This window comes from Heterodontus francisci, chromosome 20 (assembly GCF_036365525.1).
Source record: "Heterodontus francisci isolate sHetFra1 chromosome 20, sHetFra1.hap1, whole genome shotgun sequence".
Classification (NCBI taxonomy): Eukaryota; Metazoa; Chordata; class Chondrichthyes; order Heterodontiformes; family Heterodontidae; genus Heterodontus; species Heterodontus francisci.
Genome location: NC_090390.1, coordinates 63,707,579 through 63,723,557, shown reverse-complemented (window position 1 = coordinate 63,723,557; position 15,979 = coordinate 63,707,579). Strand labels below are relative to the sequence as shown.

General features: G+C 43.9%; 1 protein-coding gene across 3 annotated transcripts in view; it reads left to right on the top strand.

The window, feature by feature from the left end:
* ccdc186 (coiled-coil domain-containing protein 186) overlaps nt 1-15,979 on the top strand; it is a 130,478-nt gene that overhangs the window by 44,014 nt on the left and 70,485 nt on the right. For all 3 annotated transcript variants that reach the window (XM_068052950.1, XM_068052951.1, XM_068052949.1), the window contains exons 4-5: nt 3,211-3,339; nt 13,374-13,586. In XM_068052950.1, coding sequence (XP_067909051.1) covers nt 3,211-3,339; nt 13,374-13,586 — 342 coding nt within the window. The remainder of the gene's footprint in view (nt 1-3,210; nt 3,340-13,373; nt 13,587-15,979) is intronic.

Here is a 15,979-nt window from a genome sequence, read left to right as displayed (position 1 = left end):
AGAGAGTTTCAGCAGCAGATGAACTGAGACAGGGCGAAGTGGGGCAGTTTTACGGAGGTGGAAAGCGGCAGTGATGACACGAATATGTGATTGGAAGCTCCTCTTGGAGGAGCTCACACCAAGGTTGTGAGTAGACTGATTTATTCTTGGACTGTTGCCAGGGAGAGGGATGGAGTTGGTAGCTAGGGAATGGAGTTTGGAGTGGGTAAAACAATGGCTTTAATCTTCCCAATATGTAATTGAAGGAAATTTCTGCTCATCCAGTACTGGATGATGGAGAAGCGATCTGATAATTTAGCAACAGCGGTGGCGTCTAGAGAGGTGGTGGTGGTGAGGTAGAGTACTTGTGAAAACTAAAGCTGTGCTTTCGGATGATGTCGCCAGGGGGTTAGCATGTAGATGAGAAATAGAAGGGAGCCAAGGACAAATCCTTGGGAGGACACCAGAGGTAACAGTGTGGGAGCAGGAAGAGAAGCCATTGCCAATGATACTGACCGCTGATTGGACGGAGAGGGGGACAACACCTGAAGAGAGGTAACAGTTAACCATATCGGCTAACACGTGGACCAGGAGGGGAAGTTGGGTGGTTCGCAGTTTAGTGGGAATAGGATTGAGAGAGCAGGAAGTGGAACTCGTGGACGAGATGAGCACAGAGAGGGGAGATGGGAGGGAAACTAGTGAAAGATGTGAGTTCAGGGCTACGGCGGGGGGAGCTTTAGATGAGGTTTGGCCTGGTGGGCTAGAAGAGGGGAGGGAAGTGACAGAGCAGCTGATCGGGTCATCTTGATCTAGGTGATATAGAAGTCTGTGAGCTTCTCACACTTAGTGTTGGAGCTGAGGGTGGATGGGTCAGGGCAGAGGGGTTTAAGAAGATAGTTTGCAGCAGAGAAAAGAAGCTGTGTGTTATATTTGCATTTCAGGATGATCCTGGAAAAATGAGCAGCTGTGGCTGTGTCACAAAAGCTGTCTTTGTGCCTTTAAGACTGAGAAAAAAGATTTTTCTGAACAGTGAATGCTGAACTGGGTGGGGCAATTGCAAGGCAATCTGTTTTTCCAAGCCACTCAGCAGAGAGAACTGAAGGTCAAATGACTGGCTGCTGGGGAGTTTTTAGTTTCTCTTTTGCAAGAAACAACCAGTTTAGGCTGGAATAAAAGCAAAATACTGCGGATGCTGGAAATCTGAAACAAAAACAAGAAATGCTGGATTCACTCAGCAGGTCTGGCAGCATCTGTAGAAAGAGAAGCAGAGTTAACGTTTCGGGTCAGTGACCCTTCTCGGGTCACTGACCCGAAACGTTAACTCTGCTTCTCTTTCTACAGATGCTGCCAGACCTGCTGAGTGAATCCAGCATTTCTTGTTTTTGTTTCAGTTTAGGCTGGAACCTGTTTATGGAAACCAGAGAGAGACTTCTCTCTGAAAGAAAGTAAAAGACCAGTTGCAGCTGGAAATCTGGCATTTGCAGACCAGGAAAAGAACTCTCCCTGAGTGAAATGTTTGTCTCTTTTGGGGAAAAAAAGGAATCTTGCATTTGAGAAAGGCTCCTTTGCTGATGGGAATCCTTGCATTTTCAGGGTGGAAAGATTCCTGTTGTCTCCAGTCTGCCTCAAAAGTGAATCCTGTTGCCTTTTTTTGTTGTGTTTGAAAGATCCTGAAACCTCAGGAAAGTTTCTGCTTTTGGACTGCTACTTCGAAATCTAAGTAGACCTGTCACTGCAACCTTTTGCTGGGAGATCTGTGTGACACCTGCTGCAGCCGAATTGCCTTGAACACCTACCCACCACAGACTGTTCATTAATTTCACCTGGAGACTTTTGAGTAACATCTGACTCTTCGACTCTGGGACACCTCACCGAACCAGAAATAACTCACCAGGACTTACAACCCTGTTGTTTTATTATTCCTAAGAAACAGCTCTAATTTAGAACATCATTTTAAAAACCAGTTAACAGTTAGGTTTTGAATGTGTGTGTGTGTGCATGAGGGTTAGGAAGAATAAGAAGTTATAAAATCTGTTCATACATAGAGGTTTATTTCATTATCGTTTAAAATTGGTTTATTAATAAATAGTTAATTTGTTTAAAGAAACCTGATTTGGTTTGCTTTATTCTGGGAATAAATGGTGTTTAATTTGGCTAATTTCCGGTAGGTGGGAAACTTTACTAATTTGCTGTGCCCTGTGGAGTAGTGGGACTGAATAAACAGTGCATTACTCCCGCCTTGGTCGTAACAGCAGACAAAAGCAGGTCCCAGTTGTGTTTCATGTGGTCCAGCCAGATCTGTTGGTACTTGGCTAATCTAATTGTCTGCCACATCTGATCAAGTCTGCGCCCTTTTGACTTAAGGGAGCAGAGATGAGGGCTGTACGGGGGAAGCAGCCAGGGTGAGGGAGAGTAATAGTTTTACTGGGGACTAGGGCATCAAGGGTAGAGATCAGGGTGCAGTTGAACAAATCAGAAACTTCAGAATTGTTGTCATGAATGGAGGGCCAAAGGCTAGAGTTCTGGGATTTTGAAAGTGCATTTTTAAGTGAATTGGGAGATAGATTGTGCCAGGGACTGATACAGAATGAGGTAGGTTTGGGGCATGGAGGGGAGAGGTGGATGGAGAGTGATATAAGGAAGTGATCAGAGATAGCCTTACCTGCGATAAATGGCAACGAACGAGGATAGATGTCGAATAAAATTGACCACTAAAATAAAAGCAAAATACTGCAGAAACTTGAAATCTGAAATGAAACGTTAACTTTGCTTGTCCCTCCACAGATGCTGCCAGACCTGCTGGGTATTTCCAGCACTTATTGGTTTTATTAATGAAATTGACAGTTTGATAATTGGGACTCCAGAAAGTTCTGTAAAATGTGTACTCTGGTGACCTATTATAACTTTGTTTATAAACTGCTTATGTAAATTGTCATGCTGTAATTGGCAGTACCATAGTACCATAACTGCCAAAAGACTACCTGCAGACAAGATTACATAGGTAGATTGTATTCTAAATGTGGATATAGGAGTTTATAATGGGGAAATAAGCATACAAAATAAATATGTAAAATTGTACATACCTAGGAGGGACTGTAAGCTACAGTACAATTGAGAGCTGTTTATTGATCCCCATTTACTTGTAGTTCAAACTTTTTAATTAGGTTGCAAACTTACATAACTCCAACAGAGGAATTACCTACTCATTATGGATTCACTCATTTGTTGCAGTTGGAAGCTGAAGTTGAAAATCTTATGAAGGAAATAAAAATGACAAAGGAGCGTTTGATCTCTCAAGATGCTGCTGCCAAAAATGCCATTCACCAATTGCAAAGGAATGTAACTTTTCGTATAGAACAAGTAAGAATCCTTACAAAATATGTTTAACTTGTTGATTGTATTTTGGGTTTTTCTTTAGGAATGATATTGCTTTTGGGATATTTTTTGTTTTGCTTGATCCTGTCAGGAAGTTTTTTCCCTTTCTTTCTCGTGCCATCCGTTTCTCCACACCCTCCGATCTCTTTCTGAATTTTGCTTGGTCATGGGCCCAACTGAACACCCTCCAATCAGTGAAATGAGTGCTTTCTAGATTCCAAAAGCAAAATGCTGTGCATGCTGGAAATCTGAAATAAAAACAGAAATGCAGAAAATACCCAGCGGATCCAGTAGTGTCTGGAGAGAGAAGCAGAGTTAATGTTTCAAGTCGATAACCTTTCATCAGATCTTGCGTTCTGGATTGATCTGTTGAGTTTGAAACAATTTGATAAAGTTTGATGAAAATGTTCAGTATAATGAACTTGACTGTGCTTGGACTTCTTCCTTTGTCCCACCTTCCTTAAATTCATCAATTGTATCAATACAGTCTGAATCGAAATAATCCTTTTTTGTAGGTAATTTTAAGAAAGATTTGCAACCAAAAGAAAAATGTGCTGTTTTGCAAATCATATCTGATTAATATGAAATATACCTTGAGATGTAGCTTCTAATAGGAGATAAGACTCCGGACCCCATGAGGTCTCATGGCATTAGGTCAAACATGGGCAAGGTAACCTCCTACTGATGACCACCTACTGCCCTCCCTCAGCTTATGACTCAGTACTCCACCATGTTGAACACCACTTGGACGAAGCACTACTGTGGCAATTGCACAAAATGTACTCTGGGTGGGGGACTTCAATGTCCATCGCCAAGAGTGGCTCGTTAGCACCACTACTGGCCGAGTCCTAAAGGACATAGCTGCTACACTGGGTCTGCGGCAGGTGGTGGGGGAACCAACACGAGGGAAAAACATACTTGACCTCGTCCTCACCAATCTGCCTGCTGCAGATGCTTCTGTCCATGACTGTATTGGTAGGAGTGACCACCGCACAGTCCTTGCGGAGACGAAGTCCCGCCTTCACATTGAGGATACCGTCCATCGTGTTGTGTGGCACTATCACCGTGCTAAATGGGATAGATGTTGAACAGATCTAGCAATGCAAAACTGGGCATCCATGAGGCGCTGTGGGCCATCAGCAGCAGCAGAATTGTACTTAACCACAATCTGTAACCTCATGGCCCGGCATATCCCCCACTCTACCATTACCATCAAGCCAGGAGACCAACCCTGGTTCAATGGAGAGTGCAGGAGGGCATGCCAGGAGCAGCACCAGGCATACCTCAAAATGAAGTGTCAACCTGGTGAAGCTACAACACAGGGCTATCTGCATGCCAAACTGCGTAAGCAGCATGTGATACACAGAGCTAAGCGATCCCATATCCAACGGATCAGATCTAAGCTCTGCAGTCCTGCCACATCCAGCCGTGAATGGTGGTGGACAATTAAACAACTAACTGGAGGAGGTGGCTCCACGAATATCCCCATCCTCAATGATGGGGGAGCCCAGCACATCAGTGCGAAAGATAAGGCTGAAGCATTTGCAACAATCTTCAGCCAGAAGTGCCGAGTTGATGATCCATCTCTGCCTCCTCCTGAAGTCCCCAGCATCACAGATGCCAGACTTCAGCCAATTCGATTCACTCCGCGTGATATCAAGAAATGACTGAAGACACTGGACACTGCAAAGGCTGTGGGCCCTGACGATTCCAGCAATAGTACTGAAGATCTGTGCTCCAGAACTTGCCGCGCCCCTAGCCAAGCTGTTCCAGTACAGCTACAACACTGGCATCTACCCTGCAATGTGGAAAATTGCCCAGGTATGTCCTGCACATAAAAAGCAGAACAAATCCAACCCGGACAATTACCGCCCCATCAGCCTACTCTCTATCCTCAGTAAAGTGATGGAAGGTGTCATCAAGAGTGTCATCAAGCAGCACTTCCTTAGCAATAACCTGCTCAGTAACGCTCAGTTTGGGTTCCGCCAGGGCCACTCAGCTCCTGACCTCATTACAGCCTTGGTTCAAACATGGACAGAAGGGCTAAACTCAAGAGGTGAGGTGAGAGTGACTGCCCTTGATATCAAGGCAGCATTTGACCGAGTATGGCATCAAGGAGCCCGAGCAAAACTGAGGTCAATGGGAATCGGGGGGAAAACCCTCTGCTGGCTGGAGTCATACCTAGTGCAAAGGAAGATGGTTGTGTTATTGGAGGTCAATCATCTGAGCTCCAGGACATCACTGCAGGAGTTCCTCAGGGTAGTGTCCTAGGCCCAACCATCTTCAGCTGCTTCGTCAATGACCTTCCTTCAATCATAAGGTTAGAAGTGGGGATTGCACAATGTTCAGCACCATTCATGACTCCTCAGATACTGAAGCAGTCCGTGTAGAAATGCAACAAGATCTGGACAATATCCAGGCTTGGGCTGATAAGTGGCAAGTAACATTCGCACCACACAAGTGCCAGGCAATGACCATCTCCAACAAGAGAGAATCTAACCATCTCCCCATGACATTCAACAGCATTACCATCACTGAATCCCCCACTATCAACATCCTAGGGGTTACCATTGACCAGAAACTGAACTGGAATAGCCATATAAATACCATGGCTACTAGAGCAGGTCAGAGGCTAGGAATCCTGCGGCGAGTAACTCACTTCCTGACTCCCCAAAGCCTGTCCGCCATCTGCAAGGCACAAGTCAGGAGTGTGATGGAATACTCTCCACTTGCCTGGATTGATGTAGCTCCAACAACACTCAAGAAGCTCGACAGCATCCAGGACAAAGCAGCCCGCTTGATTGGCACCCCATCTACAAACATTCACTCCCTCCACCACCGACGCACAGTGGCAGCAGTGTGTACCACCTACAAGATGCACTGCAGCAATGCACCAAGGCTCCTTAGACAGCACCTTCCAAACCCGTGATCTCAACCAACTAGAAGGCCAAGGGCAGAAAATAGATGGGAACATCACCACCTGCAAGTTCCCCTCCAAGTCACACACCATCCTGACTTGGAACTATATCGCCGTTCCTTCACTGTCGCTGGGTCAAAATCCTGGAAATCCCTTCCTAACAGCGCTGTGGGTATACCTACCTCAAATGGACTGCAGCGGTTCAAGAAGGCAGCTCACTACCACCTTCTCGAGGGCAATTAAGGATGGGCAATAAATGCTGGCCTGGCCAGCGTCGCCCACATCCCATGAAATGAATTTTTAAAAAAGGAATCCCGTTGCTAATGAGAAATTGTTCAGTATACTGTGGAAGTCTCATTTCACCACTGCATTCTAAATGCTTAAAACGTAGGACTGCTGCTACTGCTGATGGCATATACTGTGTTCTAGTTCTCCTTACCAGAGCTCAAATTATTTAAAAGTTAATTTCATGAGCTTTGTAGTTCGATTTCAAACTAACTATGAAGGAGAGAGAGTGTTTGAAGTGATTTTTTTTTTGCATACTCTAGTTTTCGTGTGAACTTAAGTAGCCTAATGTAAGTGGATCAAGTTACGTTTGTTGCAAGGATATGACGACTTTTTGTTTCATACCAGTGTAAATTAACATCCAAACTTAAGGCTGGAGTTGTAAATCACTACTGGTCTAAAAGTGATAATATGTGAAGTGCAGTTGGCAACTGGCAACCAGGGAGCAGGCAATTTTAGACCTAGTAACGTGCAATGAGACAGGATTACTCAAGGAGCCTCTAGGTGACAGCAATTATAATATGATAGAATTTCACTTTCAGTTTGAAGGGGAGAAGTGAGTCTAACATTAGTGTTTTGAATCTAAATAAAGGTAATTATAAAGTTATGAAGGCAGAGCTAGCGAAAGTGAACTGGGAAACTCGGTTAAAAGGTAGGACAGTGGAGATGCAGTGACTGTCTTTTAAGGAGATATTTAATAACTCTAAGCAAAGATTTATCCCAGTGAGAAAGAAAGACTGTTTGAGAAGTTTGTATTATCTGTGGCTAAATAAGGAAGTTAAGGATTGTATCATTTGAAAGAAACACTGTACATATCTGCAAACATCAGTGGTAGGTCAGAAGATTGGAAGATTTTCTGAACCAACGAAGAATGACTAAAAAAAATAAGAGGGGGAAAGTAGAATATGAGAGAAAGCTAGCTAGTAATATAAAAACAGTAAGAGTTTCTACAAGTATTGAAATAGGAAAAGAGTAACGAAAGCAAGTGTTGGTCCTCTAGAGAGAGAGAGAGAGAGAGTCTGGGGAATTGATGGAAAACAAGGAAATGGCAGAGGCATTGAACAGGTATTTTGTATCTGTCCTCACTGTAGAAGACTTCTAAAAGTTCCCAAAGATACTTGAAAATGCACAGATGAAAGGGAGGGATGAACTTAAAACAGTCACCATCATCAGGGGAAAAAGTGCTGGAAAAACTATTCGACCTAAAGGCTGACAAGTCCCCAGGACCAGATGGTCTGCATCCTCGGGTCTTCAAAGCAGTGGCTGCAGTAATAGTAGAGGCATTGGTGGTGATCTTCCAAAATTCCTTTGATTCTGGTTGGATCCCAATAGATTGGAAAATAGCAAATGTAACACCTCTATTCAAGAAAGGAGGGAGACAGAAAGCAGGAAACTATAGGCCATTTAGCCTAACAGCTGTCATAGGGAAAATGATAGAATCCATTATTAAGGAGGTTATAGCAGGAAATTTAGAAATCGCAATGGAATTAGGCAGAGTCAGCATCCTTTTGTGAAAGGGAAATCGTGTTTAATTAATTTATTAGAATTCTTTGAGGAAGTAACAAGCAATATGGACAAAGGGAAACCTGTATATGTGATATACTTGTATTTCCAAAAGGCTTTTGATCAGGTGTCACATCAAAGGCTACTACACAATCTAAGAGCACATGGTCTTGCAGGTAACATATTAGCATGGCTAAAGGATTGGTTTGCTAACAGGAAGCAGAGAGTAGGGATACATTCGTTTTTTTCAGGTTGGCAAGCTGTAACCAGAAGGTGCCACAGGAGTCCTATAAATGACTTAGATGAAGGGACAGAATGTGTGGTAGCTAAATTTGGTGATGACACCAAGATAGGAAGGAAAGTAAGTTGTCAAAAGGACCGAAGGGATCTGAATAGGTTAAGTGAGAGGGCAGAGATATGGCAGATACGGAGTTAAATGTGGGGAAATGGGAACTTGTCCATTTGGGCAGGAAGATTAGAAAGGCATAAAAACAAGAAATGCTGGAACCACTCAGCAGGTCTGGCAGCATCTGTGGAAAGAGAAGCAGAGTTAACGTTTCGGGTCAGTGACCCTTCTTCGGAACTAGCAAATATTAGAAATGTCAAAGGTTTTCAGCAAGTGAGGCGGGGGTGGAGCCAGAGATAACAAAGGACTGTCTCCGGCTCCGACTTATTCCACGTGGATTCCAACTGCAGTTTCACCCATCATGTTTTGAATACACCCAGGACTACAGGTATCTCCGAGAAATACAATGTTCCTCGGACTGCTACTCTCGTCGCATCCTGAGATCCACACTCAGTGCTATGCGCTGCCACATGCACACACTGAACCCCTCTCCAGCAGCACCGCCTCACCTTATCTCAAAGCTGTTCTCCGCAGTTTCATTTCATCCTTCGTCTCATCCGACGCATTAACAAAAAACTTTTTTTCTTCCTTTCAGATGTCAAGGAACATGAGCTCCAGCAGCTGATGGGGACGAATGCTGCTCCAGATCCTCCTTCCGCTTCACTTCCCTCTGACTCCACCCCTTTTGATCTGACCCCTTGCCGTGTATTCACTATACCCTCGGACGTTCTGTACTCAGCAAAGGTCTCAGTTTTATCCCTACGTCCCCACCTCAATGAATTTCGCGCTCGGCATGATGTTGAGCTCTTCTTCCGTCGCCTCCACCTCCGGGCTCACTTTTTTGACCAGGAGTCCTCCCCCCAACCAGCAGACCCATTCACCTGCCTCCAGCATTCTCCCTCTACCTGGACCCCTCCCCCTGGCTTCTTACCCGCTCTTGATCTCTTCATTGAAAACTGTCGGCGAGACATTGGTCATCTCAATTTCTCTGCACCCCTCATTCACTCTAACCTGTCTCCCTCTGAACTTGAGGTACTCCGTTCTCTTAGGTCTAACTCCGATATGGTCATCAAACCTGCAGACAAGGGTGGTGCTGTTGTTATATGGCGTACCGACCTCTACCTTGCAGAAGCTCAACGCCAACTCACAGACACTTCTTCCTACCTCCCTCTGGACCATGACCCCACCACCGAACATCAAGCCACTGTCCAAAGGACTGTCACTGACCTCATCTCCTCTGGAGATCTTCCCTCTACAGCTTCCAACCTCATAGTCCTGCAACCCCGGACAGCCCGCTTCTACCTCCTTCCCAAAATCCACAAACGGGACTGTCCCGGCAGACCCATTGAGTCAGCCTGCTCCTGCCCCACTGAACTCATTTCTTCCTATCTTGACTCTATCTTTTCTCCGCTGGTGCAGTCTCTTCCCACCTACATCCGTGACTGTTCTGACGTCCTACGTCATTTTGACAATTTCCAGTTTCCTGGTCCCAACCGCCGCCTCTTCACTATGGATGTCCAATCGCTCTACACCTCCATCCCCCACAAGGATGGTTTAAGGGCTCTCCGCTTCTTCCTTGAGCAGAGGCCCAACCAGTCCCCATCCACCACCACCCTCCTCCGCCTGGCTGAACTTGTTCTCACATTGAACAACTTCTCCTTCAACTCAACTCACTTCATTCAAGTAAAAGGTGTTGCTATGGGTACCTGCATGGGTCCTAGTTATGCCTGTCTTTTTGTGGGATATGTCGAGCATTCTTTGTTCCAGTCCCCCCCCCGCAACTCTTTTTCCGGTGCATTGATGACTGTATCGGTGCTGTTACCTGCTCCCGCCCCGAACTGGAAAACTTTATCAACTTTGCTTCCAATTTCCACCCTTCTCTCACCTTTACATGGTCCATCTCTGACACTTCCCTTCCCTTCCTCGACTTCTCTGTCTCCATCTCTGGGGATAGGTTGTCTACCAATATCCATTATAAGCCCACCGACTCCCACAGCTACCTCGACTACACTTCTTCACACCCTACCTCCTGTAAGGACTCCATTCCATTCTCCCAGTTTCTCCATCTCCGACGCATCTGCTCTGATGATGCTACCTTCCATGACGGTGCTTCTGATATGACCTCCTTTTTCCTCAACCGAGGATTCCCGCCCACTGTTGTTGACGGGGCCCTCAACCGTGTCCGGCCCATTTCCCGCACCTGTACCCGCACCCCTTCCCCTCCCTCCCAGAACCGTGACAGGGTTCCCCTTGTCCTCACTTTCCACCCCATCAGCCTCCATATCCAAAGGATCATCCTCCGCCATTTTTGCCACCTCCAGCGTGATGCCACTACCAAACGCATCTTTCCCTCCCTTCCCCTGTCGGCATTCCGAAGGGATCATTTCCTCCGCGACACCCTGGTCCACTCCTCCATTACCCCCGCCACCTCGTCCCCATCCCATGGCACCTTCCCCTGCAATCGCAGGAGGTGTAATACCTGCCCATTTACCTCCTCTCTCCTCACTATCCCAGACCCCAAACACTCCTTTCAGGTGAAGCAGCAATTTACTTGTACTTCTTTCAATGTAGTATACTGTATTCGCTGCTCGCAATGTGGTCTCCTCTACATTGGGGAGACCAAACGCAGACTGGGTGACCGCTTTGCGGAACACCTCCGCTCAGTCCGCAAGCAGGACCCTGAGCTTCCGGTTGCTTGCCATTTCAAGACTTCCCCCCCCCCCCCCCCTGCTCTCATGCTCACATCTCTGTCCTGGGATTGCTGCAATCTTCCAGTGAACATCAACGCAAGCTCAAGGAACAGCATCTCATTTACCGATTAGGCACACTACAGCCTGCCGGACTGAACATTGAGTTCAATCATTTCAGAGCATGACGGGGCCCCCCATTTTACTTTTATTTTTAGTAATTTTTTCTTTTTTTCTTTTTTACAACTTTTTTTTCATGTTTATTTCATTTCATTGTAGTTTGTTCAGTTTGCTTACCCACTTTTTTTTTCATGTTTGTATTTGCTGCTGTTCAACCTTCAGTCCGTTAACACCCTATTTGCACTAATGCTTTGTCTTTCAACACACCATTAACATATTGTTTGCCTTTGTTCCATGACCTTTTGGTCAGCTATCTACACCTTCTCCTTTGTTATCTCTTGCCCCACCCCCGCCTCATTTGCATATAACCTTTGACATTTCTAATATTTGCTAGTTCCGAAGAAGTGATTAGGAAAGCAAATGGAATGTTGGCGTTTATTGCAAGGGGAATCAAGTATAAAAGTAGGGACCTTTTACTGCAGCTGGACATGGCCTTGGTGAGACCACATCTGGAGTATTGTGTATAGTTTTGGCCTCTTTATTTGGAAAAGGATGCATTGCATTAGAAGCAGTTCAGAGAAGGTTCACTCGACTCATTCTGGGAATTAAGGGCTTATTTTATGAAGAAATGTTGAACAGGTCGGGCCTTAACCAATTGGAGTTTAGAAGAATGAGAGTGATCATATTGATACATAAATTCCTGAGGGGACTTGATAGAGCGGAGGATGTTTCCTTGTGGGGGAAAGACGAGAACTAGGGGACACAGTTTTAGAGGTCTTCCTTTTAAGAAGGAGATGAGGAGGAATTTTTTCGCTGACTGTCATTAGTCTGTGGAATTCTCTTCACCAGAAAGCAGTGGAGGTTGGAGCATTGAATTTATTCGAGGCTAAGTTCGATAGATTTTTGATAGACAAGGGAGTCAGGAGTTATGGGGGACAGACAGGAAGGTGGAGTTGAGACTACAATCAAATCAACCATGATCTTATCAAATGGCAAAGCAGGCTTGAAAGGCCAATTGGCTTACTCCTGCTCCCAAGTCCTGTGTTCTTGTGTTAAGTTGTGAGGAGTATCTGGCTGCAAATTGCAATCTGATTGCGAGGTGAGAGTTTTTTTGTATGAGTATTTGCATAAATAGGCAGAAATTTACTCCCATGGCAAGTGGTTGGATGTGTCCACTTTCGACTATGTTTTTGAAAGCATAACTCCACAGTAAGTTCATAAAACACCCAGGATATCTTGAGGCTCGTGAATACATTTTAATTCAGGTTTCATACCATGCTGATGTTATACCTTACATGTGGCAAGTCAGGTCATGTGAAACGGTTTAGTGCATTTTGTGTCAGATCAGAACCTAACTCTGAAGTTATTGCTATGTAAGTGTATATTCAAATCTATTTTACATTGGTGTTAAAGTGGACGATGAGACATGAAACCAAAGATCCATCTGCCTGGCCAGATGAATGTTGAAGACCCTGTGGCACTATTTCAAGGGAAGTTGGGAATTTTGTTGGTGTTCTGGCCAATATTCCTTCCTCAACCAATTATGTCAAAAACATTAACTGGCCATTCATTTTGCCACTGGTTATGGACAGCTTGTTATCTTCAATGCTTTGAAGAGCATGTCAAAAGTTTACAAGGGAAGCTTGACTGTGATCTGATAAACCCAATCTCATCGTCATTGAACACTTCACTTCAAAGGAGATGATGAAATCCACAGTTTGCTATTACTTGCTGAGTTAAGGTTGTTGGAGTGTGCATTAGGGCAAGTTAAATTTTATTTTATTAATTTTTCCTCAATACTATTTCTCTAAAATCGCCCATGTTTCCATAACCACAAGGGTCAGTGAGATATCTGTCTTCATTGCAGCTGTCTTTGTGTTAGGCCATTTAGTATACAAGAAAAGGAAAAAAGCACAGCCCAAGAGATTGTACAGCTGGTACGGTACTTGTATTAAAATGTAGTAAGACGTTCAATAAATCTGTGTGTCGTCATTTCACTGAAGACTTGGGTAATTTTTGTGGGATTGTATTTGTCTGCAAGCTTAATTCATATTATTTTATCTTCGACACATGGTGTAAATGGACACTTATTCACAACTTGTTGCCTACATCAGTTTTTTTTTAAGTGGACCAGGGAAATTAATTGGTTGTTACTTTTTAGAGTAACAAAAAATGTGAGGAGGCCCGTCAGGAAAAAGAAGCTATGGTAATGAAGTATGTGCGAGGAGAGAAAGAAGCCCTTGACCTCCGAAAAGAGAAGGAAGGAATTGAAAAAAAATTAAGGGATGCAAACAGAGAACTGGAGAAATTGACAATTAAGACCAAACAGGTCACACAAGAGAAAGCAAGATTACAACAGCTCTATGAAGCAAAGGTAATTTATCTCAGTAATGCAATGAGATTGTGTATAGAGCTGTAATAAGCCATTAGTAGAAATCCTGATGCCAGTTTTCCTCTTACTTTCTTACTTAACTCTGCTCGTCAGGAGAGATCTTTCTTTCCTGAAGTTGACAACTTTGCTGAAGTATGGTTGCACATACAGGATTTTTTCCACAACTGGATGTTCTTCATGTGTGAACTGGACAATAAGTATTCATCTGTGAGAGCCATTGTAGTCGAACTGACTGACATCCTCCAGCAGGAGTAGCTGCATAGCTAATAAGAACAGGAATCATGGCTTTCTATGTATGTGTGTTTGTTACTGAGGCTTTTTGTGACCCAATTCTGTCTATCTCTCTTCCCCCACCCCTTTCTAATTGTGCTGGCAAAGATCAGCTAACTCAGAACAGATAACATTTGGAACTTGGGAACATCCCGATCTGGATAGCTCTCATACCTCACTCAACTGCACCACGCATTGCATTTACCAGTTGAGCCATCCCAGGGGTGAGATTCATTATTAAACTTTTAAACCAGTTGTGTAATGTCATGGTTTTCCTCCTTTTCCCTCTCCTGGGTGATCATCATCATGATGCCATACTCTGTCAGTACTGCTTACTTTGTAGGATTACCTAACCAGCTGGTGGGGTGTTGGGGGAGAAGGTTGTTCTAAATGAACTTGGATGTGCTTTAAAATAAAAAGTATTTTTCTTAAGGGAAGTGTAGAATGCTGACTTCATCCTAAATGTATTCGGAACTTTGTTATGCATGCCTTTTACTGGCAGCTGTTTTCACTTTGTGCTTAGAAATTGTTATGACCGACTGTTCAAGACAAAGCCCCCAATCAAAATATATGATTCTAATTGCGGTGGGAGAAACACACTGTCAATTCAGTCCTGTCCCCCCACAGATCACCTAACATATCACTTTAAACTTTCCAAATTAAAGAAAACCACAGCCGAATTGAACCATCTATTAACCCCCGAATGAAGCGAACCAAACCAGGTGTCTTTAGATCAACAAATTAACTGTTTATTAGAGAAAACTAAATTCTTAAACACGACTAAGATGTAAACAACATTTAAAGAAAAAAGTAATTAAGTCCTTGCAGACCTGCACTCCTAATAAAGCAAAATCTTCCAATGTTGCTTTAAGTCCTCGCTGCCGTCCGATGGCAAAAAAAAGGTTCTTCAACATTCGGACAGTCAGGAGTCTACTTCAGCAGTTGAAGTGATGCTCCTCTTCTCCAGCAATGAATTCAGCAATTACAGTTCAATAGTTAAAGTAATTGGTTGTTTTCTTTTAAGAAATTAATCTGGCTTGACTTTTCAGAATTCTTGAGAGTATAATAAATAGGGTTTAAACAGACAGAGGGAGAGCTCTCCTATTTTCCTTCAGTACATGCTGACAGACGGTCTGTGTCTTAAAAGCCAGTTTTTCAGCTAGTTTCAAAAATTAATCTCAACATTGTATATTTAACCTTCGTCTCTGAGTGGCTGTATCCAAGGCAACCAGGATGCACATTTTAAGCTATTTGGTTCCCACTCTGTATGGTTGTATCCAATGGCAACCAGAATGAACCTTCTGTAACTCCTGAGGCTTGCTTGTTCTTAAAGCAGTACTGATCCTTTGCTGACTTTCTAGCTATGAAGAGAGGTTCAGTAGATTAGGATTATTTTCATTAGAAAGACGGAGGTTGAGGGGGGACCTGATTGATGTGTACAAAATCATGAGAGGTATAGACAGGTTGGATAGCAAGAAGCTTTTTCCCAGGGTGGGGGATTCAATTACTAGGGGACACGAGTTCAAAGTGAAAGGGGAAAAGTTTAGGGGGGATATGTGTGGAATGTTCTTTACGCAGAGGGTGATGGGTGCCTGGAACGCGTTGCCAGCGGAGGTGGTAGACGCGGGCATGATAGCGTCTTTTAAGATGTATCTGGACAGATACATGAATGGGCAGGAAGTAAAGAGATACAGACCCTTAGAAAATAGGTGACAGGTTCAGATAGAGGATCTGGATCGGCGTAGGCTTGGAGGGCCGAAGGGCCTGTTCCTGTGCTGTAATTTTCTTTGTTCTTTGACTTAAAGACACACTGCAGATTTCCCCCCCCAAAAAAAGTAGGATCATAACAAAATTGACTCACGTAAGCATCATCCATTCATTTTGAATGACATCAGTTAACTGCGTACCCCTTATTAGGACACTTCTTTTGCTGCCAAAATGCCATAAATTTAAACCAGTTTCACTACTCCAATAACTAGGTTGGAAGTCACTGGTGCTATTCCTGGAAAATGCTTGACTTAATTGAATTGCATTTCTCTTCACTATTTTAAAGATGTTACCAATTTGTTTTGGAAAGTACAGAGAAATAAACTGTTGAGAACTAA